Source organism: Gasterosteus aculeatus, chromosome 3 (assembly GCF_964276395.1).
Source record: "Gasterosteus aculeatus chromosome 3, fGasAcu3.hap1.1, whole genome shotgun sequence".
Classification (NCBI taxonomy): Eukaryota; Metazoa; Chordata; class Actinopteri; order Perciformes; family Gasterosteidae; genus Gasterosteus; species Gasterosteus aculeatus.
The window spans coordinates 18,571,791-18,590,286 of record NC_135690.1 but is presented as its reverse complement, the minus strand read 5'-3'; the positions used below and the strand labels follow the sequence as shown (position 1 = coordinate 18,590,286).

The following is an 18,496-nucleotide window of genomic DNA, read 5'->3' as shown; positions in this document are numbered from 1 at the left end:
GGCTGTGAGCAGCTCGTCATGAGAGCTAATAACCACAGAGAACGTCTGCCACGCTCACCAGCTCCTCTTCCTCTCCTCTCTTCCTCTCTGGAGGCCTTTTGTGCACCCAGAGACCTCCGCTGACGACCCACCTGGAGGTCTCGTCGTGAACTTCACCGTGTGGACGAGACCCAGAATCCTCTGATGAAGCTTCTGGTCGGAGGTCCGTGGTCCAGGAAATAGATCCTCCTTCAGGTGGAGACACTGAAGTGACTTTAAGAGTGAAAGCGTTAAAACGGGAGCAGCTCTGAATCAGGAGCTGTGGTTTGTTTCTGTATTTCCATCATTGAAGGAATCAGTCCGGTAACATTGTGTCTGTGTGTTTTTATTTATTTCATAACGTGTTCAACACATGAAGAAACAAACACAAAGAACATCAACAGACTTCATCAATATTCCGTATAAAAGCAACTCAACAAACAGATAATCAACATTCATTTGAAGGAAAAGAAGAATATTTAACAGACAGCTGATGATTCAGCATCATGTTGTTTTATATCAGATATTTAAGTAGAAATACTCCAACTAACACGAGGAATGATTTACACGGATCTACTGCAACTATTGGTAGAATACACACATGTATGTGTTCATGCCTTTAGGATGATGGTGTTCAACATGTGAAGATCAGCAGATGTTTGCTGATCAGAGGGACAAACTGATGGGAGGAGATGAGGAGAGAAGTCCTACATGTGAGCCGTGTTCCTGAGGACCATCACCAGAGAGACTCCACAGCAGAACACCAGGCTCTTCACTATCAGCACGACGTACAGCCGGCACAGCAGCTTCACCTGGTACGGAGACGGGCCCGGAGCTGACGGAGGAGCTGAAACAGAAAAGCAGGGACTGGTTGTGAGTGAGGAGCATCAGGAGGAGCCTCCTCTGCTCCTCTGCTGTCTTTACAGCAGCGTCTCCACGTGAAGATGAAGATGATGACCTCTGGTCACCTTGTTCGCTCGGGGCCTCCACCTTTCCCCCCTCGTGGTGGACGTAGCAGCGGTATCGATAGCGGCTGGTCTCCTGCTGATGGAGCAGCAAGATGGAGGCGGTGCGTCCGGACTCTGTGAACTCCAGCTGCTCTGCATCATCAGGGAGCTTCTCCTGCAGAGAACCGTGCTCCTCACGTCTCCTCCAGGAGAACCGGACCAGAGGAGGAAACATGGAGGAGGCCACACACAGCAGGGAGCTCCTCCCCTGCAGGTGGGCGCTGGATGCTGCTGGGTACACGCTCACCACGGGCTTCACCACCGGCTCACCTGAAGACATAAATAACACGACGTCATGTGATGTAACCTACAAGAATATGATGTAAAGTAACGTGAATAATGTAATATAATACAATGTAATACAATTTAATATAATACAACGTAATATGATGTAATATAATACAACGCAATATGATGTATTATAATACAATGTAATACATTGTAATACAATGTAATATAATGTAATATAATACAACGTAATATAATATAATACAACGTAATATAATGTAATATATTACAACGTAATATAATATTATACAAAGTAATATAATGTAATATAATACAACGTAATATAATATAATTTGATGCAATCAAACAATATGTTTTAATACAATATTACACTACGTTTGTCAACATTGCATAACGTAATGAAATATAATATAAGTTTACATTACATTATATTATGTAGCATAATAGAACACAAAATAATGAATAAATTGATAATCAACACAGCACAGAGTTCACTGCACACAGAATGTGTTCACCTGAATTCTATTATTACAAATACTACATTACAACAAAATATAACTAAATTATCATTTCTTCATTTTTCTGTAAAATGATTTTACACAAAATATAACAGATCATTTAAAAATAAAATGTGTCATAAAAACGTAAACCTTTATTAATATAACATGTATCAAATTTGACAAATATCTTTCCCAATTAAATAATAATTCTAATAATAATTATGAATATTGTGACGCTTAAAAACAAAAATAAATATAAGACACAACCCTAAAAATACTTTTTATTTTTCTTACAATTCTGACAGTTGAACCAAATGAGTAAAAAAAACACATTCTCTGCTGTACGGAGATAAAATAAAACCTAATTTATCATCAGAGGGAAACACACGTATGATTTGATGATTTACGGTCATGCTAACAGAAAGCCAACAAACATTCGAATGAACTGCATATTTTAGTCTTTTTCTAAAATACAATCTTCATTTCAGTTACTGTTGTTATAACAATACTATTTATTTAGCCAGGTTACAATTTACTCTTGTTACTACTACTACTAATAATAATAATACCTCGATTAAAAGACTGACAAATTGTAGCACTTAAATTGTACTTATGTCACTTATCTACAGCAAATTGTAAATTGGCTTATTTAATGAAGTTGTACTTTCTTGTTTCTTGTTCCTCTGAGTTTGTGTCCTTATGGTTAAAAGCACTTATTGTAAGTCGCTTTGGATAAAAGCGTCAGATAAATGACGTGTGATGTGATGTAATACTAATAATAATACTAATAATTTGTCTTCAAAACAATATACCGTCACTTAAAATATTAACGACAAGTTTTTACTAATTCTATCATAGTAGATTATATTATTATTAGAGTATATATATATTTAAAGTAATACATTTACAGTTTAAAAACAAGGATCATTTTTATTTAATATACTTTCTGATTTAAGATGAAGCTCAATAACTGAAAGGATCAGATTCTGTATATTTGAAATACATTTAAATTACTTTAATCTTCTGCAGGAATAAAGAATAACTAATTTTTAACATTATTGATGCACAGCAGCTGCACGGGATCAATAATTATCTACTAATGATGAAAACATTAATATGTGAAGCATCGTGAACTCATTAAAATCACATTTTCAACTTGTTCAGTGAAGCAACTGAAGGAATTAAACGTTTATTCTTACCTGTTACGTACAGTTTGGTCCCAGAGCCAAAGATTAAGTAAAAATAACGGGAAACACACAGTGAAAGAGAGCGAGACAAAAACCTGCTGAGGACGAGTCGATGAGCCGGAGTCACATTTCATCTCCAGGACGAGTTTCTCATTTCTTCATATTAACGGTTTCTTCTTTTCTTTCTTCTTAAACTCAGTAAAACACAACGTCTCCGAGGACACGTTCATGGTCCTCAGAGGACGAACCCAGCGCACTTTGGTGAGTTTGTAGCTGTTTAGGACAAAAACAAATAACGGATCAACAAGGACACATTTCTGTTTAACTTTGATGTATTAAAGCTTGAATAAACATCATTGGTGGATTTATTGACATTTAAACATGAATATTGTTTAAAAGTGATTCTGGTGATTCTGATATTTGTAATTAAGTTTTAACTTATTTAACTTAGACATTTCTCTGTTAGTTCACAGGTATTAATATGAGGATTCATCCTCTGGGGACCACGAACATCTTCTGCAGATCAAAATCAGACCAGAACTTAAGCCAAAGGTCCCACAGAGAAAACCTTCATTAACCCGATGTGACGGTTCTGGTTCTACAAGCTGAACAGACTGAAAGTCCTCTGAGGTTCATTTGTAATCTGCCATTTTGGGTTTAATGAATGAATTTAACTGAAATACCAAACGAATCGATCAAAGTCATAATGACAATAAAATAAATAAATGTTTCATTTACAGGAGTAAAATTTACATGTGAAATCTGTTCAGCTTTTATTGTGAAGGAGAAACCGGAAGTGTTAGATGACCATTGTGAGGAGATATTAGACTTTATTCCTTAAATAGGACTTTAACCTTCATCAAAATGTTGAAGCTTGTTCATGTTTTAATATAAATTTCTTTAACTTGTTTCATTCTTGTTCTTCCTGAATGAAGCAACAACAAACTGCAGGAATCTTTGAGGCTCGTGTGAATAAAGACGAATAAATCATGAGTCGTGTTTGTGGCTCAGCTGGAGGAGGAACGTCCACCTGAGATGTGGTTTTAGATCTTTGTCAAACGCTTCCTGTTCTTCTGATGGTTTTTGTTCAGGCTGCAGGAAGCTTTGCTCACTGTGGATCCAACAGGCGCAGTAGTAGGAGGCTGAATGAGTGAGATCAACCTTCTGGATCTCCAAATCACAGCCATACTCTTTCTTCACAGCTGTGAAATCATCTTTCTGAGGATGATTGTACCTCTTATCTATGGATCCACTTCTCTTATTAATATCAAGAATTGGTGTGAATGTTCCTGTGTCTCTCTTCTGGAACCAGTGTACATAATTATTGTAGCACTGGTCGGTTCCTCCACAGCTGAAGGAGACTTTCCCACCAACTGTCCTGGTCAACGTCAAATCCTCCTGAATCAGCTGTGCTGCCATGGCAACCAGCGCTGCAGACAAACAGACAGGTGATGAAGGTGCGTCGGAGGCGGAGCTTGTCGAGTGGCTGCAAACACTCACCTGAACTCAGGGCGCACAGAGCAGCAGCAGGGAGGGAAAGCATCGCGTGCATCGTGTTTCCTCTGGTGAACACGAGCAGAAGTGGAGCTCTGAAGCAGCTGGAGGACGAGCTGAGAGGAGGGAGGCGGGTCCTCACACCTCCACCAGCATCCGGTCAGGTGCTAAAGCTGCTCCTCACACAGAAGAACCAGAGCAGCTCAGAGACGATCTGGGACTCTGTTCAGGTCCTTTATCATCATTTCATCATCGAGTCGGCAGGAACACACACATCCGTGTGTCTGTGGAAACTACGAAACGCTTTATTTCATTTACTGTGTGAGATCTTCACTTTGCAACCTTCTGTTTGTGTTTCCTGAATCCATGTTGTCTATAACAAGATACATGTTATTATTATCTTTGAATCTGAAATGAAGACACTGTGTATTTATTGAGTTAAGAGAGTTATTAATAATGTATAATACCTTTTTCAATGTAAATGAACTCTTCCAACATGTCGCCGTGTGACTAAATGAAATCTAAACTTCATCACGTGGAATCCTGCTGTTTGATGACATTACAGAGTCGCAGCGCCCCCCTGTGGTGAGTCTCAGCAGGTCTCCACTGGTGTTACTACGGTTACTGTTTGTACTGCTACTACCGCTGTACTACTACAGTATTAAGTACTAAGTATTACCAGTGTTTCTACCTGCTCTAGAATACTGAGGGAATCAGGGACGGGAACTCTAGAAATAAGATGTTCTGTTTTATTATTTATATAGCTGTTTGTATTTGTATTTTTAATATTTCACTTTGTCTTTAAAGCCCTTTTGGATCATTTGCACGAATCTAAAGTGTCTAATACTGTAACTACATGTACTGCTAACCCTGCTGTAATACCTCAAGTACTACTCCTATAATAGGATATCGTGGTAGTATTTAACACCTTTAAACGTTCACAACCTCAATTCAAAGCCTGGTAAGACAAATACTACTAGTAAGTAATATGCTACGAATGATAATATATACTCTTATCAAATAAAGTGTGTCCTAGTATTACTAGATTACTACACGTTGCAAATATATGTTTGTGGTTTAGAGAACAACAGTTATAACAGTTCTGTTTGGTTCAATTCATATTTATTGTAATTGTTGCAGTACTTATACCACACATATATATTACAGTGTTACAATGAAAGTACTCCTGCCACACAGATTTAATACTCTTATTTTACTATTTTTTCTCAACATAGCTCATTATATTAACATTATTCATGTTATTACATTTTAAACAACTAATATTTGTACGGCCTTGGAATGAAGTATATTTTTCAACTGTCCTTTACGTTTGTTATTTGATGTATTTTGGGTCAAAGTACCTCTCGTGTGTTCTTAAATCCGATACTTTAGTAGTTAAATGACGATACTTTAGTAGTTAAATCTGATACTTTAGTAGTTAAATGACGATACTTTAGTAGTTAAATGACGATACTTTAGTAGTTAAATGACGATACTTTAGTGGTTAAATCCGATACTTTAGTAGTTAAATGACGATACTTTAGTGGTTAAATCCGATACTTTAGTAGTTAAATGACGATACTTTAGTGGTTAAATCCGATACTTTAGTAGTTAAATGACGATACTTTAGTGGTTAAATCCGATACTTTAGTGGTTAAATGTAGATACTTTAGTAGTTAAATGACGATACTTTAGTAGTTAAATGACGATACTTTAGTGGTTAAATCCGATACTTTAGTAGTTAAATCCGATACTTTAGTAGTTAAATGACGATACTTTAGTGGTTAAATGACAATACTTTAGTGGTTAAATCCGATACTTTAGTAGTTAAATCCGATACTTTAGTAGTTAAATCCGATACTTTAGTAGTTAAATGACGATACTTTAGTAGGTAAATGACGAGCAGCACGTAGTTTCTTCACTAAATCGACATATTTCTGAATGCAGTTTGGCGTCAGACGTCTTTCTCTCGAAGCTGCAGGTCCGAGCAGCAACATTAACAAAGTGTTTTTCCCGCAATAATAAAAGTACACAAAACCACTTAGACATAGAATCTCGCGGAGCCCCTAAAGGTACTTTTATTACACTCGCATGTTTATGAGATACTTCGGTGGAGGACGCGTCCACTCGGCACGACCCGCCATGACTCTCCGGTTCTCACTTCCCCACACAACAACACGTCACAGTGGCGCGTTGCATTCTGGTAAATGTAGTCGATTGAGCGTTCACGATGCAGTTTTGAATCTTTAACGTAAACTTCACGTTAATTTAAATCGACATTCCCTCGCGTTCCAGGGACGGGGTCTCAAAGCAATAATAATAAGTGGTCGTTTGGCGTATTGTGTGAAAATAAAAAATAAATAACCACACACGAAAACTACAAGTCCCACATCTGATGTCGTGACGTCATGACGTTTAGCAACGGCCAGTTGCTGAAGGAGAAAACAGCCGCTTCCGTGTTGTTTCTTGTGTTTTTACCAGCCGTTGGTCGTTAGCGCGTCCGAGGTCGATGTCATGATTCAGTGAAGCCGACACGCACTCTCTGTTTCCCGGCTCCCCCGCGCCGCCATGTCGCTGCTGCAGAGCTCCAGGAAGAAAGACAAGCGCATTCTGTCCGGTACCTGCCCGGACCCGAAATGCCAGGCGAGGCTGTTCTTCCCGGCGCACGGCTCCGTTAGCATCGAGTGCACCGAGTGCGGCCAGCGGCACGAGCAGAGGCACCTGCTGAACGTCGAGGAGGTGACCGACCCGGATGTGGTGCTGCACAACCTGCTCAGAAACGCCTTGCTGGGCGTCACGGGGGCCCCGAAGAAAGGCACGGAGCTGGTGAAGGTGATGGGTCTGTCCAACTACCACTGCAAGCTGCTGTCTCCGGTGCTCACCAGGTACGGCATGGACAAGCAGACCGGCAAGGCCAAGCTGCTGAGGGACATGAACCAGGGCGAGATGTTCGACTGCTCGCTGCTGGGGGACCGGGCCTTTCTCATCGAGCCGGAACACGTCTCCACCATGGGCTACGGCAAGGACCGGTCCGGCAGCCTGGCGTACCTCCACGACACCCTGGAGGAGGTGAAGAAGGCCAACGGCGGCGGGGAGTGTCTGATCCCGGTCCACGTGGACGGGGACGGGCACTGCCTGGTGCACGCCGTGTCCCGGGCGCTGGTGGGCAGGGAGCTCTTCTGGCACGCCCTCAGGGAGAACCTGAAGCAGAACTTCAAGCAGAACGTGGACCGCTACAAGGCGCTCTTCCAGGACTTCATCGACGCCGCCGAGTGGGAGGACATCATCAACGAGTGCGACCCGCTCTTCGTCCCGCCGGAGGGCGTGCCGCTCGGCCTGCGCAACATCCACATCTTCGGCCTGGCCAACGTCCTCCACCGGCCCATAGTGCTGCTGGACTCGCTGAGCGGCATGCGGAGCTCCGGGGACTACTCGGCCACCTTCCTGCCGGGCCTGGTGGCCGAGGAGCGGTGCCGGGGGAGGGACGGGACCCTCAACAAGCCCATCTGCATCGCGTGGAGCAGCTCGGGCCGCAACCACTACATCCCCCTGGTGGGCATCAAGAACGCGGTGCCGCCCAAGCTGCCGGCCCGCCTGCTGCCGAAGGCCTGGGGCGTCCCCCAGGAGCTGATCCGCAAGTACGTGGAGCTGGAGCCGGACGGGGGCTGCGTGATCGGCGGAGACCGCAGCTTGCAGGACAAGTACCTGATGCGCCTGGTCAACGCCATGGAGGAGGTGTTCATGGAGAAGCACAGCATCCACCCCTCGCTAGTGGCTGACGTGCACCAGTACGTCTACCGGCGCACCGGCGTGATCGGCGTCCAGCCCGAGGAGGTGACGGAGGCGGCCAAGCGGTCGGTGACGGAGAACCGGCTGCACCGATGCCTGATCTGCGGCGCCCTCTCCGAGCTCCACGTGCCGCCGGAGTGGCTGGTTCCCGGCGGGAAGCTGTACAACTTGGCCAAGTCCACCCACGGGCAGCTCCGGCCCGACAAGAACTACAGCTTCCCCCTCAACAACGTGGTCTGCTGCTACAACCCGCAGAGGGACGTCCTGGCGCCGGACTACAAGCTCAGCTCCCTCGCCACCTGCAACTGGTGCCACGGCACGTCGGTGCGCCACGTCCGCGGCGACGGGGCGGTGGTCTACCTGGACGGGGACCGGACCAACGCGCGCTCCCAGGGCGGCAAGTGCGGCTGCGGCTTCAAGCACCACTGGGAAGGGAAGGAGTACGACAACCTGCCCGAGGCCTTCCCCATCACGCTGGAGTGGGGGGGGCGCGTGGTGAGGGAGACGGTGTACTGGTTCCAGCACGAAGTCGAGCCGGCGCTGAACAGCAACGTGTACGACGTGGCCATGAAGCTGGTGACTAAGCACTTCCCCGGGGAGTTCGGCAGCGAGATCCTGGTGCAGAAAGTGGTGAACACCATCCTGCACCACACCGCCAAGAAGAACCCGGACGAGTACAACCCGGTGTCCATCGCCGGGGCCCACGACCAGCGGCTCACGGACGCCACCGAGACGCCGCCGCCGGAGGCCCGCACGCCGCCCACCAAGATCATCCTGACCGGTCAGAAGGCCAAGACGCTGCACAGGGAGGAGCTGACGATGAGCCGGGCGGAGCGCGGCGTCCAGCAGAGCATCGGCGAGCAGGCGCCGGTCAACCAGAAGAGGCGGACCGACCGACTGCGGCAGGAGGAGGAGAAGAGCCGCACGTCTGTGCCGGAAACCTCCTCCTCGGCGCCGGCCACCCCGACCAAGTCCGCCGCCTCCTCCTCCTCCTCGCCGTCTAACAAGGAGAAGAAGATCCGCGTGACCACCAGCGACGGCCGGCAGGCCATGCTGACCCTGCCGGTCCACACCACCTTCTCGGAGCTGCAGAGGAGCGTGGCCGAACAGTTCGGCGTGCCGCCGGCGCGGCAGTGCATCCGGCACGGCTTCCCGCCCAGGGAGCTTCCGCCACCCAAGGACGGCGAGGAGAACGAGCCGACAGCGCTGCAGCACGGCGACCGGGTGACTGTAGAGATCCTGAAGGCGCCCGAGGACGAGGGCCCCGCCCCCTCTGCAGCCACCGCGCCGAGGGCCTCCGGCTCGCACGCGGCGAGGAGCGAGGAGGAGGAGGAGGCGCCGCCCGGCAGGGCGAGCAGCCGCGGCCTCCAGGAAGGCATCGACCTGGAGATGTCGTCCCTCTGTCTCCTAGCAACCCTGATGGGTAAGAAGGTCCAAGCTGATGAATGTTTCCATTATCATTCATTTATTTTGGTTTTAGTCAGCTGATAAGAGAAAACAAACAGGTGGTTATTTTCTTTGTCTGGTTTAATAACAAATTACATTTGTTCTCCTCAATTATTCATTTAACTGTTAATTGATCAGTTATTTATTATTTTCCTCATAAATCACATTTAAGAAAATGAAATCTTTACCTTTTTCCTTCTAGAAATAAAACTACTGAAACCACTTAATTCATCTTGAAAATAGCTGATTGATTAACATGATATCAATGAATATGAAATTAATTAATTTCTGCAGCCCGTTGAAGTAATAAGAATAATCTTTGAAATGAATACTTACTGTTGGAACTCGTCACATTGTGGAAGAATAACCGGGTGATGAAATGGAAGGAAGCTGCTTTATTTCCACGCCGATGTCCTCTGATGGTCCGCGGTGCGTTCAGGGTCTCGTTAAATCCGCCTCCTCTCTCCTTTTGTTCCAGGTGAGGACGTCTGGTCGTATGCGAAGAAGCTGCCTCACTTATTCCAGCAGGGCGGCGTCTTCTACAACATCGTGAAGAAGGACATGGGTACGTGCAGGTTCTCTTCCTGGGGGGTAAAGATGCAAATGTAGAAGAATTAGAACCACGTCATGAAACTCACAGTTCAGATCTTCATACGTTTCACAGTATTCATGACAGCGTCCTAAAAATCAATTGAACACTCTGAGTCAAATATCCAAAATACTCAATATTATACTTTTACCTTGTTTCTTTATAAAAATGCTGAGGCAACAAAATATTAAAGTTTAGTCTTTGTAGGTTAAACAGATGATAATTCATCTCTAATATTTTTTTTTATATTCATGTGAAAACATCGGGATACATTTTACAAATTACTTGTGAAGATCACAATGTTGTAATGTTCTCATTTTCACTGAGCAGAGCCTGAATGCATCATAATGTAACTCTACTAGCTCCGCCTCCTATTGATCTGAACACTGATTGGTTGTTTAAGATCACACATGATCAGAGACTAGAAACACATGACGCCACTATTAGCCCCGCCCTCTACACGGGATCCGATTGGTTCCCCGTTGACCTGCGCTGGTCCCGTTTCAGGCCTGATGGACGGGAAGCACTGCACGCTGCCTCACCTCACGGGCAAAACCTTCGTCTACAACGCGGCGGAGGCTCGCCTGGAGCTCTGCGTGGACGCCGCCGGCCACTTCCCCGTGGGCCCCGACGTGGAGGAGCTGGTGAAGGAGGTGCTGGTGCAGCTGCGCTCCGACGGCACCACCAGGGGCAGCAGAGAGGGAAGCCCCTCCCACGGCCTCCTGCGGCTGGGCGGCGGCGGCGTCGTCCACAAGAAGGAACGTCTGCAGAGCGTCACCGCCTTCCAGGGCAAAGGCCACTCCTTGGGCAGCGCCGGGGGCTCCTCCCCCCCAGAGCACCGGCCAATCACGCGCCAGCACAGCAGCGGGGTGGACCTGAGCGCCAGCGTGTCCCGGGACCCCCCCGACCTGTCAGACATCCCCGAGGACGCCACCAGGGAGCTGGTCCGCATGGCGCCGGGCTTCGTCACCACGAAGGAGGGCCGCGGCCTGGACCCCGGCCTGATGGAGCAGCAGCGCAGGAAGCTGCAGGAGATGGTGTCCTCCATCCAGGCCTCCATGGAGCGCCACCTGAGGGAGCAGCAGAGCGACGCTGCTGCAGGGGGCGGGACTAAGACGGGGGCCGGCCAACCGCCGTCTACGCTGGTCGTGGAGGAGGAGCAACGTCCGCCCGCGGCGATGCCTGGCAAACCGGAGGGGAAAGGGGCGGAGCCGGAGGAGATGGAGAGTCAGGACGGCGAGCAGACCAACGCCACCGAACCCATGGACCACTCCTGATCGCCCCCCCGGACCCTCCGGCTTGTGGTGGTGTGTCGTCGTCTTGCTGCATGACTGGGTGGCGAGCGGAGGGCCCGCCTTCCACTGGGAGCCCTTTCTATTTTTTTTACGTCTTCACAACCCCCCCATGTTTACTCGCCCCGATGCTAAAGCTTGGTCAGGTGACCCGCAGGTAACCAGCGTCACTGCTTCACCTCAGAGACATCAGAGTCCTTTGTGATGCTACATAGATGAAATGCTTCCTGTCATTTCTCCATCTGATTGTTGCTGTCGGCCTAATAATTAATTAATTAATTCCATCAGACGGTCCAGTGCCCGAAACCGTTAAACCGTTAAATGAATGTTTATTAAAGTCTTTAGCGGCGATACAAACACAAGCGTGAAGAAAGCTCAAATAAAAAATGTCCACACTCGTTCCCTGCAGGTTAGACTTTAATCACCTCTAATGAAGTAAGTGACGGGGGGTGAAGTCTTCTAGAATAAAGTATGAAATAAAGTTTCTGTTTCCAGGAAACAGGAACGGAGGGCGTGACCTTTCACCTCTGTCCATGGAAGACATGAGAAAGAAGAGCTTCCGTACGATGTCTTTATATTGAAGTTGTCACGGCATCGGTCCACTCGGGTTCCCGTTGGGTCATCGGTCCACTCGGGTTCCCGCTGCCTTGCCAAGCGATCGGGTCATTGATCCGGTTTGAGCCGCTGAGGCTGCGTGGTCGGTTTTGGGTTTAAGTCCCAGAACATTTAGTTCAAAGACGCGCTGGCCTCTGCTCCTCGGCCGAAGGTTCAGGGAAGCAAAGAGTGAACAGTTTGACTCGAGATTTGATGCTCATGAAAGACGTCTGCAACCGTTTTCCCAGCATGCTTTGCAGCACTTCTCACCACCGCGATCTCTTTGAATATGCTCATCCTCCTGCTTGTTGAGGGCCAGCTTCAGTTAGCTTCAGCTTAGCTTAGCACAAACACTGGAAACGAGGAAACCAATATACAATACAATATAAATAATTAAAGTGTCAAAACAAAGACTCTAGACTTCATGCTAAGCTAATCACAAACATCACATGACTATTTAAAGAGACTTTATTGCCAACAAAATGTCTCCATCTTTGTTTTTAGGGGGGACTTTTCCTCAGGCCTTAAAATCTGCTTTAACCTAAAAAAAATATTTTCACTCAAATCCTTGAGTCCGACTTTTAGATTTGAACAATTATTTGTGTCTTTTTCAGGGCGAAAATAAAACAGATCTCAGGTCTGTAAAACGTGAACGAGCTTTATTTTGACGTTGAAGCAAACAAACACGAGACTCGGCACTTTGCTTCAGGGCCGGTGGAGTAAACCGCCCAGGACGTTAGCGAAGCATGCTAACGTTAGAGTAGCATGCTAACATTAGCCGGAGGGGGAAGTTTTCTTTGCGGCTGCTGTACGCTGACATGAATTGTAACCCAGTTGTATAATAGTAAATATTGTAGTATATTTGGACTTGTACAGAAACTACGGAAACAGATTGTTCACTTTCTTCACTTTTTTTCTCTGGTTTGCTAATAAAATATCGACAATACGTGGCTTTGACATCGCTGGTTGCATGTGATGAATTTTCAACCCCAACAATAAATTCACTTCCTTCACTCGTTTTTTGTATTTTTGTCGTAACTGACGAGATTTTTTCAGTTTGGGCTTTATTTTCATTTAAAGAAAACGTGTGTGTTTGTTTTTACATATTTTTGTGGTTTGGAATTCCTGATTTAATAAGATTATTCTAATTTCTTTGATAATTTTCAATGCTCTTTTTATTTGATTACGCGGCAGCATGAAACCACGTACAGTTTTATAACATCTCAATATGTATATGTTAAAATTAACCAATGATTAATTTAATATATTTCTTTTCTATTTCAACTTTAGTAATGCAGGGGGACTTTATGATGTTTGCATTTTTTTAATCTTTTCTAAAAATTGTGCCCCAAAAGAAGAGAAGATCCAATAAAAAAATATTGGCGTGTTAACAGAATATGAGGCAAATGTTTTAGTTCTAAACGCATTTTTAACTGTTAAGAGTGATAATTTCACCAGGATTATGGTTAAATTATAGCTTCATATGGTCCTAAATAACAGAACACTTCCAGGTGGTTTGAGTGTGTGACGTCACTGTTTCTGTCCACAGGGTGGCGCCATAACACTCTCACGTCACTATGGATTGACTTATAAATTAATATGTAACTGATGATTCTGAACTAAAATCCTGACAGAACTATATTATTATGATATTTGATATCGCCACAGCAGTAAATAAGTTAATTATTCTTGATTTAACATCGGTCTCGGCTGTGATTCTCCTGGTTTCCGCTCGGCTTGGTTCGGGTGTCAGCGGTGAGTCGGATGAGCATTAGGACCCGGAGCAGCCGTCACAGCCCGGGCAGTAAAAATAGCGGCTGGACCAGGACCGTTCCGGGGTCACCGAGGAGACCCGAACGGACCGGATCCAGCGGAACTTCCCTCCGCGTGAGGCACCGGACAGGAACCGCCGCGAGCCGCGTTCACCTGCCGAGAGAACCGGAACCCGAAGCCCAGCGGACGGGCTGCCCTTCTGTGAGGCGTTCACTGCCGGTAGGTCATCCGGGGATTCCTCTTGTCGCTGTCTGTGGAAGATCAAGCCTCAGTTACCAACTTTATTATGTTCTAAACTTGAGGAACTAACTTCATGTTTCATATTTATGCCCGTATCTTACGTATATTGCTTGATATACATACGACTCTTGTTTTTTCAGGTGTAATTTACGTCATTAGTCAGTAGGTCAAACTGCAGAGCGAATGTTTGTCACATCACTGATGTTCTTCTGTACTTCTGTTGATTGTTTGTCCCTAAATTAAAATGAATAAATATAAAGCGCCTTCGTCCTGACCCTGAACCAGCTAGTTCAGACTGGTACACGAGTGCTCGTCTCTTTGTGACCAGGTGCTGTGACCCCCCCCCCCCACGTGATGCTGCAGCTGTGCCAGGTCACCAGCGCCCTCTTCATCAGCAACGCCCGCTCCGCCTGCAGCGAGGACCTCCTCCTGCGGGAGGCGGTGACGCTCTGCATCAACGTGTCCAAGCAGCAGCCGTTCCCGCGCCGCGGCGCCGGCGTGGCCACGCTGCGGGTCCCCGTGTACGACGACCCGGCCGAGGACCTGTACGCCCACTTCGACCGCTGCGCCGACGCCATCCAGGAGGAGGCGGCCCGGGGGGGGCGCGCCCTGGTCTACTGCAAGAACGGGCGCAGCCGCTCGGCCACCGTGTGCGTGGCGTACCTGATGAAGCACCGCGGCCTGTCGCTGACCAGCGCTCTGCAGGTGGGGGGGAGGTGGGGGTTGATCCCACACAAACGTCTTACGTGAATCTTTCGATGCATTTGGATCAAAGCGGCGGCGCTCTGCGTTCGTACATGCGAGTATTTTTTCATTAAGCGATTTAAAGAACGAGTTCATGAACGTTGAGCGCCGAACACAAACACCGACGTTGCTTTCCATTCGACGTGAAACATTCCGTCGGCGTGGTTACCTGGTTACCTGCGTGGATCAGAACCACAGGAGACGTCACGCGGGCGAACCGCTGGGACCTTCAGAAGGACCCTCAGGGGGACCTTCTGGAGGTCGTCACGGGGATCATGATGCCACTCTGCGGACGGCGTGCTGATCCCTCGTGTTCTCTGAGGTGTAAAACTGCAGCGCGACTCTTAGTGGACAGAAACTGAAGCCGGTTATGTGACTCAGCGCTTCTGTTACCAAGGTGCCCTCGAGCAGACGAGTTGTGAGGACGTTGTTTTATAAACGGGCATTATAGTCCATTAGAGGCCTGTCAATCATGTGTAGCCCCGCCCTAAAGTGTCCCCCCCCTTCATGGTCTGTTTGATTCTAAATGGACCATAATTCACTAAATGAACATCATGTTGTGTTGAAGAAGACGTGAAACCAGAGACTGAGACCATAAACTCATGTTTACATGTTTACTGAGGGAATAAATCAAGAGAGAAGTAGAGTCATTTCCTCATAGACGTCTATGGGAGCAGAGGAGTCGCCCCCTGCTGGTCACTACAGAGAAGTAGAGTCATTTCCTCATAGACGTCTATGGGAGCAGAGGAGTCGCCCCCTGCTGGTCACTAGAGAGAAGTAGAGTCATTTCCTCATAGACGTCTATGGGAGCAGAGGAGTCGCCCCCTGCTGGTCACTAGAGAGAAGTAGAGTCATTTCCTCATAGACGTCTATGGGAGCAGAGGAGTCGCCCCCCTGCTGGTCACTACAGAGAAGTAGAGTCATTTCCTCATAGACGTCTATGGGAGCAGAGGAGTCGCCCCCTGCTGGTCACTACAGAGAAGTAGAGTCATTTCCTCATAGACGTCTATGGGAGCAGAGGAGTCGCCCCCTGCTGGTCACTACAGAGAAGTAGAGTCATTTCCTCATAGACGTCTATGGGAGCAGAGGAGTCGCCCCCCTGCTGGTCACTACAGAGAAGTAGAGTCATTTCCTCATAGACGTCTATGGGAGCAGAGGAGTCGCCCCCTGCTGGTCACTACAGAGAAGTAGAGTCATTTCCTCATAGACGTCTATGGGAGCAGAGGAGTCGCCCCCTGCTGGTCACTACAGAGAAGTAGAGTCATTTCCTCATAGACGTCTATGGGAGCAGAGAAGTCGCCCCCTGCTGGTCACTACAGAGAAGTAGAGTCATTTCCTCATAGACGTCTATGGGAGCAGAGGAGTCGCCCCCTGCTGGTCACTACAGAGAAGTAGAGTCATTTCCTCATAGACGTCTATGGGAGCAGAGGAGTCGCCCCCTGCTGGTCACTACAGAGAAGTAGAGTCATTTCCTCATAGACGTCTATGGGAGCAGAGGAGTCGCCCCCTGCTGGTCACTACAGAGAAGTAGAGTCATTTCCTCATAGACGTCTATGGGAGCAGAGGAGTCGCCCCCTGCTGGTCACTACAGAGAAGTAGAGTCATTTCCTCATAGACGTCTATGGGAGCAGAGGAGTCGCCCCCTGCTGGTCACTAGAGAGAAGTAGAGTCATTTCCTCATAGACGTCTATGGGAGCAGAGGAGTCGCCCCCTGCTGGTCACTACAGAGAAGTAGAGTCATTTCCTCATAGACGTCTATGGGAGCAGAGGAGTCGCCCCCTGCTGGTCACTACAGAGAAGTAGAGTCATTTCCTCATAGACGTCTATGGGAGCAGAGGAGTCGCCCCCTGCTGGTCACTACAGAGAAGTAGAGTCATTTCCTCATAGACGTCTATGGGAGCAGAGGAGTCGCCCCCTGCTGGTCACTACAGAGAAGTAGAGTCATTTCCTCATAGACGTCTATGGGAGCAGAGGAGTCGCCCCCTGCTGGTCACTACAGAGAAGTAGAGTCATTTCCTCATAGACGTCTATGGGAGCAGAGGTGTCGCCCCCTGCTGGTCACTAGAGAGAAGTAGAGTCATTTCCTCATAGACGTCTATGGGAGCAGAGGAGTCGCCCCCTGCTGGTCACTACAGAGAAGTAGAGTCATTTCCTCATAGACGTCTATGGGAGCAGAGGAGTCGCCCCCTGCTGGTCACTACAGAGAAGTAGAGTCATTTCCTCATAGACGTCTATGGGAGCAGAGAAGTCGCCCCCTGCTGGTCACTACAGAGAAGTAGAGTCATTTCCTCATAGACGTCTATGGGAGCAGAGGAGTCGCCCCCTGCTGGTCACTACAGAGAAGTAGAGTCATTTCCTCATAGACGTCTATGGGAGCAGAGGAGTCGCCCCCTGCTGGTCACTACAGAGAAGTAGAGTCATTTCCTCATAGACGTCTATGGGAGCAGAGGAGTCGCCCCCTGCTGGTCACTACAGAGAAGTAGAGTCATTTCCTCATAGACGTCTATGGGAGCAGAGGAGTCGCCCCCTGCTGGTCACTACAGAGAAGTAGAGTCATTTCCTCATAGACGTCTATGGGAGCAGAGGAGTCGCCCCCCTGCTGGTCACTACAGAGAAGTAGAGTCATTTCCTCATAGACGTCTATGGGAGCAGAGGAGTCGCCCCCTGCTGGTCACTACAGAGAAGTAGAGTCATTTCCTCATAGACGTCTATGGGAGCAGAGGAGTCGCCCCCCTGCTGGTCACTACAGAGAAGTAGAGTCATTTCCTCATAGACGTCTATGGGAGCAGAGGAGTCGCCCCCTGCTGGTCACTACAGAGAAGTAGAGTCATTTCCTCATAGACGTCTATGGGAGCAGAGGAGTCGCCCCCTGCTGGTCACTACAGAGAAGTAGAGTCATTTCCTCATAGACGTCTATGGGAGCAGAGAAGTCGCCCCCTGCTGGTCACTACAGAGAAGTAGAGTCATTTCCTCATAGACGTCTATGGGAGCAGAGGAGTCGCCCCCTGCTGGTCACTACAGAGAAGTAGAGTCATTTCCTCATAGACGTCTATGGGAGCAGAGGAGTCGCCCCCTGCTGGTCACTACAGAGAAGTAGAGTCATTTCCTCATAGACGTCTATGGGAGCAGAGAAGTCGCCCCCTGCTGGTCACTACAGAGAATGCAGATTTTACAGCTCCGACTTCACTTTATATATCTATATATCTATATCTATATAGATATAGATATCTATATCTATATATATATATATATATATATATATATATATATATATATATATAATCTCAGTAATACCAAGTACCAATACTACTGCTTAATAAAACCAGAATAGTTCTGACAGTATCTTTGTTCAGCGTTTTATATCCGTGCTTTAAACAGAGAGTAATTCTTTGAGGAAGTTAAAAGAAATGTGTCCACTAATATAATGTCTGTTGCTATAGAAACAAAGACGATGAGCTGTGTTATTATCTTTAAATGTTATATAAATATTATTATTATATTATATATTCATTATTTATAACCGAGTGTAACAAGATTCTATTCTATATATTTTGCATAATAATAATATAGTCGT

The 18,496-nt window shown here is 47.1% G+C and overlaps 3 protein-coding genes across 4 annotated transcripts in view; 2 read left to right on the top strand and 1 right to left on the bottom strand.

The window, feature by feature from the left end:
* Positions 1-348: 348 nt before the first annotated feature.
* LOC120816367 (uncharacterized) lies at positions 349-7,017 on the bottom strand. The gene is made up of 4 exons (XM_078099985.1): positions 6,934-7,017; positions 4,462-4,739; positions 987-1,295; positions 349-865 (listed from the first exon to the last, which is right to left on the bottom strand). The coding sequence occupies exons 2-4, from the start codon at positions 4,511-4,513 to the stop codon at positions 726-728; spliced, it is 501 nt and encodes a 166-aa protein (XP_077956111.1). The 5' UTR covers positions 4,514-4,739; positions 6,934-7,017; the 3' UTR covers positions 349-725.
* On the top strand, positions 6,906-13,181 carry vcpip1 (valosin containing protein (p97)/p47 complex interacting protein 1). The gene is made up of 3 exons (XM_040172430.2): positions 6,906-9,667; positions 10,169-10,255; positions 10,787-13,181. Exons 1-3 carry the CDS (start codon positions 7,024-7,026, stop codon positions 11,554-11,556), a joined length of 3,501 nt encoding a protein of 1,166 aa, XP_040028364.2. The 5' UTR covers positions 6,906-7,023; the 3' UTR covers positions 11,557-13,181.
* Positions 13,182-13,773: 592 nt separating this feature from the next.
* The window catches only part of dusp28 (dual specificity phosphatase 28), a 5,432-nt gene continuing 709 nt past the window's right edge, over positions 13,774-18,496 (top strand). Inside the window, exons 1-2 of one of the 2 annotated variants that reach the window (XM_040172463.2) lie at positions 13,774-14,157; positions 14,507-14,883. In XM_040172463.2, coding sequence (XP_040028397.2) covers positions 14,533-14,883 — 351 coding nt within the window. In that variant the 5' untranslated portion in view covers positions 13,774-14,157; positions 14,507-14,532. Of the gene's footprint in view, positions 14,158-14,438; positions 14,884-18,496 lie in introns of both variants that reach the window. The other variant, XM_078099989.1, reaches the window with a different exon arrangement.

Coding starts and splice junctions, on each gene's coding strand:
- LOC120816367 (XM_078099985.1), bottom strand. CDS start 4,513: ATGCACGCGATGCTTTCCCTCCCTGCTGCTGCTCTGTGCGCCCTGAGT. Junction 1,296..4,461: donor TCTGTGCGCCCTGAGTTCAG/GTGAGTGTTTGC, acceptor TTATGTCTTCAG/GTGAGCCGGTGGTGAAGCCC. Junction 866..986: donor GGAGGCCCCGAGCGAACAAG/GTGACCAGAGGT, acceptor TTTCTGTTTCAG/CTCCTCCGTCAGCTCCGGGC.
- vcpip1 (XM_040172430.2), top strand. CDS start 7,024: ATGTCGCTGCTGCAGAGCTCCAGGAAGAAAGACAAGCGCATTCTGTCC. Junction 9,668..10,168: donor TCTCCTAGCAACCCTGATGG/GTAAGAAGGTCC, acceptor CTTTTGTTCCAG/GTGAGGACGTCTGGTCGTAT. Junction 10,256..10,786: donor CATCGTGAAGAAGGACATGG/GTACGTGCAGGT, acceptor GTCCCGTTTCAG/GCCTGATGGACGGGAAGCAC.